This window comes from Heterodontus francisci, chromosome 11 (assembly GCF_036365525.1).
Source record: "Heterodontus francisci isolate sHetFra1 chromosome 11, sHetFra1.hap1, whole genome shotgun sequence".
NCBI lineage: Eukaryota > Metazoa > Chordata > Chondrichthyes > Heterodontiformes > Heterodontidae > Heterodontus > Heterodontus francisci.
In genome coordinates, this window is record NC_090381.1 from 21,585,493 (window position 1) to 21,591,492 (window position 6,000).

Consider the following 6,000-nt stretch of genomic DNA (forward strand, 5'->3'; position numbering starts at 1 on the left):
AACTCCCCAACATCCCCCCCTTCACTCCCAACATCCCCCCCTTCACTCCCAACATCCCCCCCCTTCACTCCCAACATCCCCCCCTTCACTCCCAACATCCCCCCCTTCACTCCCAACATCCCCCCCTTCACTCCCAACATCCCCCCCTTCACTCCCAACATCCCCCCCTTCACTCCCAACATCCCCCCCCTCCCCCTTCACTCCCAACATCCCCCCCTCCCCCTTCACTCCCAACATCCCCCCCTCCCCCTTCACTCCCAACATCCCCCCCCTCCCCCTTCACTCCCAACATCCCCCCTCCCCCTTCACTCCCAACATCCCCCCCTCCCATTTCCCACTGCCACCCTCACTCCCAACATCCCCCCTCCCATTACCCATTGCCCCCTCACTCCCAACATCCCCCCCTCCCCCCTCACTCCCAACATCCCCTCACTCCCATTACCCACTGCCCCCTCACTCCCATTACCCTCTGCCCCCTCACTCCCATTACCCTCTGCCCCCTCACTCCCATTACCCTCTGCCCCCTCACTCCCATTACCCTCTGCCCCCCTCACTCCCATTACCCTCTGCCCCCCTCACTCCCATTACCCTCTGCCCCCTCACTCCCATTACCCTCTGCCCCCTCACTCCCATTACCCTCTGCCCCCTCACTCCCATTACCCTCTGCCCCCTCACTCCCATTACCCTCTGCCCCCTCACTCCCAACATCCTCTCCCATTTCCCACTGCCCCCCTCACTCCCAACATCCCCTCCCATTTCCCACTGCCCCCTCACTCCCAACATCCCCTCCCATTTCCCACTGCCCCCCTCACTCCCAACATCCCCTCCCATTTCCCAGCCCCCCTCACTCCCAACATCCCCTCCCATTTCCCACTGCCCCCCTCACTCCCAACATCCCCTCCCATTTCCCACTGCCCCCTCACTCCCAACATCCCCTCCCATTTCCCACTGCCCCCTCACTCCCAACATCCCCTCCCATTTCCCACTGCCCCCTCACTCCCAACATCCCCTCCCATTTCCCACTGCCCCCTCACTCCCAACATCCCCCTCCCACTTCCCCCCTCACTCCCGACATCCCCTCCCACATCCCCCCTCACTCCCGACATCCCCTCCCACATCCCCCCTCACTCCCGACATCCCCCCCCACATCCCCCCTCACTCCCGACATCCCCCCCCACATCCCCCCTCACTCCCGACATCCCCCCCAACATCCCCCCCTCACTCCCAACATCCCCCCCCTCACTCCCAACATCCCCCCCTCCCCCCTCACTCCCAACATCCCCCCCTCCCATTTCCCACTGCCCCCCTCACTCCCAACATCCCCCCTCCCTCCCAACATCCCCCCTCCCATTACCCATTGCCCCCTCACTCCCAACATCCCCCCCTCCCCCCTCACTCCCAACATCCCCCCCTCCCCCCCTCACTCCCCAACATCCCCCCTCCCCCCCTCACTCCCAACATCCCCCCCTCCCATTACCCACTGCCCCCTCACTCCCATTACCCACTGCCCCCTCACTCCCATTACCCACTGCCCCCTCACTCCCATTACCCACTGCCCCCTCACTCCCATTACCCACTGCCCCCTCACTCCCATTACCCACTGCCCCCTCACTCCCATTACCCACTGCCCCCTCACTCCCATTACCCACTGCCCCCTCACTCCCATTACCCACTGCCCCCTCACTCCCATTACCCACTGCCCCCCTCACTCCCATTACCCACTGCCCCCTCACTCCCATTACCCTCTGCCCCCTCACTCCCATTACCCTCTGCCCCCTCACTCCCATTACCCTCTGCCCCCTCACTCCCAACATCCCCTCCCCATTACCCTCTGCCCCCTCACTCCCAACATCCCCTCCCATTTCCCACTGCCCCCTCACTCCCAACATCCCCTCCCATTTCCCCCCTCACTCCCAACATCCCCTCCCATTTCCCCCCTCACTCCCAACATCCCCTCCCATTTCCCCCTACCCCCTCACTCCCAACATCCCCTCCCATTTCCCCCTACCCCCTCACTCCCAACATCCCCTCCCATTTCCCACTACCCCCCTCACTCCCAACATCCCCTCCCATTTCCCACTACCCCCTCACTCCCATTACCCCCCTCCCATTTCCCACTACCCCCCTCACTCCCAACATCCCCTCCCATTTCCCACTACCCCCCTCACTCCCATTACCCCCCCTCCCATTTCCCACTACCCCCCTCACTCCCATTACCCCCCCTCCCATTTCCCACTACCCCCCTCACTCCCATTACCCCCCCTCCCATTTCCCACTACCCCCTCACTCCCATTACCCCCCCTCCCATTTCCCACTACCCCCTCACTCCCAACATCCCCTCCCATTTCCCACTACCCCCTCACTCCCAACATCCCCTCCCATTTCCCACTACCCCCCTCACTCCCAACATCCCCTCCCATTTCCCACTACCCCCCTCACTCCCAACATCCCCTCCCATTTCCCACTACCCCCCTCACTCCCAACATCCCCTCCCATTTCCCACTACCCCCTCACTCCCAACATCCCCTCCCATTTCCCACTGCCCCCTCACTCCCAACATCCCCTCCCATTTCCCACTACCCCCTCACTCCCAACATCCCCTCCCATTTCCCACTACCCCCCTCACCTCCCAACATCCCCTCCCATTTCCCACTACCCCCTCACTCCCAACATCCCCTCCCATTTCCCACTACCCCCTCACTCCCATTACCCCCCTCCCATTTCCCACCTCACTCCCAACATCCCCTCCCATTTCCCACTGCCCCCCTCACTACCAACATCCCCTCCCATTTCCCACTACCAACATCCCCTCCCATTTCCCACTACCCCCCTCACTCCCATTACCCCCCCTCCCATTTCCCACTACCCCCCTCACTCCCAACATCCCCTCCCATTTCCCACTACCCCCCTCACTCCCAACATCCCCTCCCATTTCCCACTACCCCCTCACTCCCAACTTCCCCTCCCATTTCCCACTACCCCCTCACTCCCAACTTCCCCTCCCATTTCTCCCACTACCCCCCTCACTCCCATTACCCCCCTCCCATTTCCCACCTCACTCCCAACATCCCCTCCCATTTCCTACTACCCCCTCACTCCCATTATCCCCCTCCCATTTCCCACCTCACTGTCATTCTCTCCACCTCATTCCCTCCCATTTCCCACACCCTCTCACTCCCATTACCCCCACTCACTCTCCATGGCCTGCTGCTCCGCTCCGTTCTCCGCCATTCTTCACTCCGCCCCAAAACACCGGAAGTCCTTCTCAAGCATTGGCAGGTTCCCTTGTCCAATAGGAAAGTATGTTCCGATCCAGACCGACCAATAGAAGCGAGGCGAAGGCGGGACGTTTTCCTTGTCCCCGGCAGCAGTGTGCGCATGTGCATGTGACACTGGCTACTCCCGTTGCTGTCTTGGTGCAGATTGTGGATCTGAGCCTGAAGTCAAAGGCAGGGCCTGTTATCTTGATCCAAAATCATCTGCAGCATGGAATATCCATAAACTGCATTCTGGTTTTATACTCATTTTTGGCAGTATCTGTGTCTGCATTAAGAAATAAAGAATTTGCATTTATATATCACCTTGCACAACCTCTGGAAGTCCCAAAGCACTTCACAACCAAATCAGGATATTTTAAGCAGAGTTACTTTTGTAATATAGTGGAATGTGGCAGCCAATTTGGGCACAATAGAGTGCCACAAATAGCAATGTGATATATGGCCAGATAATTCTTTTTAGCCATGTGAGTTGAGGGTTAAATGTTCCTTCGCTGAATAGCACTGTGAGATCTTATAGGTCAACTTGAGACAGCAGATGGGGCCCTCAGTTTAACATCTCATGCAAAAGCTGGCACCTCCAATAGTGCAGCATTCACTCAGTATCGCACTGTAGTGTCAACCTGGATTATGAGCTCAAGTCTCTGGAGAAGGGCTTGAACCCCAAATTCCCAACCCAGAGGCAAGATAGCATCACCGAGCCAAAACTTACACTTAATTGTTTTTACATCCATCTGAAGAAGCAGAGCTGAATTTGGTTGAATGAAAAAATAAATGATGAGTATAGTTATGAAATAGACTTTATCCCAGTGTTTTTTCAGTGACCGAGGGTCAAATGTTAACATTATGCATCTCGCCACAGTTTATTTTTTATTGGACTCAGAAGATCAGGCTGTAGCAGCTTTTTCTTCCTACTAAATTATTGATGGTACTGCTGCAAAATATTTCCCTAGTGGAATCTTTCGAATCTTGTTTTATTTGGAGATGCTGTCACTTATCCCTTTCAGCGACTGGACCCCAGCTAATACTCCCAAAGCCAACAACCCATGATTTCTCCTGCAGGTGCAGACTGATACTGGGTTACAGTTCAACGAGTGCCAGGATCCCTCCAGTAGCTTGCCTGAATTATCTTTCTTCATATAGTGAGCATCAGATACTACGCTTCTATGGTGGACAGCATCATAATTCATCCCCTTACCCGATGTTCACACAATTGCAGTTTCCATAAGATGTTAATGGATACTGTGAGGAGTGGGAAGCCTAGTTGATGTATTTTCCTCAGGGACACTGAAGCTTTAGTATAACATCCCTTCTGAAACTCAGCACAGACCAAGAGTAGTACCTGAAACCTTCTGAGCTGAATAATTCAGCACCACACACTGGGTGGTAAACTTAACTCACAAAGCTCTGCAAAGGAAGTTAACAAATAAAGAATAAAGCACTTCGCCTTCGGCCCTAGGCTCACTTCTTTGACCAGGAGTCCTCCCCCCAACCAGCAGACCCATTCACCCGCCTCCAGCATTCTCCCTCTGTCTGGACCCCTCCCTCTGGCCTCTTACCCGCTCTTGATCTTTTCATTGAAAACTGTCGGCGAGACATTGGTCATCTCAATTTTTCTGCCCCCCTCACTCACTCTAACCTGTTCTTCTCTGAACTTGCCGCACTCCGTCCTCTCAGGTCTAACCCCGACATTGTCATCAAACCTGCAGACAAGGGTGGTGCTGTTGTTGTCTGGTGTACCGACCTCTACCTTGCAGAGGCTCAGCGCCAACTCTCAGACACTTCTTCCTACCTCCCTCTGGACCATGACCCCACCAACAAACATCAAGTTACTGTCCACAGGACAGTCACTGACCTCGACTCCTCTGGAGATCTTCACCCTACAGCTTCCAACCTCGAGTCCCGCAACCCCGGACTGCCGCTTCTACCTTCTAGCCCAAAATCCACACACAGGAGTTTCCCGGCAGACCCATTGTTTCAGCCTGTTCCTACCCCACTGAACTTATTTCTTCCTATCTTGACTCTATCTTTTCTCCCCGGTCCAGTCTCTTCCCACCTACATCCGTGACTCTTTTGACGCCCTACGTCATTTTGACAATTTCCAGTTTCCTGGCCCCAACTGCCTCCTCTTCACTATGGACGTCCAATCTCTCTACAATTCCATCCCCCACCAGGACGGATTGAGGGCTCTCCGCTTCCTCCTTGAACAGAGGCCCAGCCAGTCCCCATCCACCACCACCCTCCTCCACTTGGCTGAACTTGTTCTCACATTGAACAACTTCTCCTTCAACTCCAGTCACTTCCTTCAAGTAAAAGGTGTTGTTATGAGTACTCGCATGGGTCCTAGTTATGCCTAAATTTTTGTGGGATATGTCGAACATTCCTTGTTCCAGTCCTACTCAGGCCCCCTCCCCCAACTCTTTTTCCGGTACATTGATGACTGTATAGATGCTGTTTCCTGCTCCCGCCTCGAACTGGAAAACTTCATCAACTTTGCTTCTAATTTCCACCCAACTCTCACCTTTACATGGTCCATCTCCGACACTTCCCTTCCCTTCCTCGACATCTCTGTCTCCATCTCTGGGGATAGGCTGTCTACTAATATTCATTATAAGCCAACCGACTCCCACAGCTACCTTGACGACACTTCTTCACATCCTGCCTCCTGTAAGGACTCCATTCTCCCAGTTTTTCCTTCTCCAACGCATCTGCTCTGATGATGCAA

The 6,000-nt window shown here is 55.2% G+C and overlaps 1 protein-coding gene across 1 annotated transcript in view; it reads right to left on the reverse strand.

Moving 5' to 3' along the window:
- ppp1r7 (protein phosphatase 1, regulatory (inhibitor) subunit 7) overlaps positions 1–3,280 on the reverse strand; it is a 43,813-nt gene extending 40,533 nt beyond the window's left edge. The window contains exon 1 of the mRNA XM_068041786.1: positions 3,195–3,280. Within this exon, the coding sequence (XP_067897887.1) occupies positions 3,195–3,231 (37 nt within the window). The 5' untranslated portion in view covers positions 3,232–3,280. The remainder of the gene's footprint in view (positions 1–3,194) is intronic.
- Between the last annotated feature and the right edge of the window lie 2,720 nt (positions 3,281–6,000).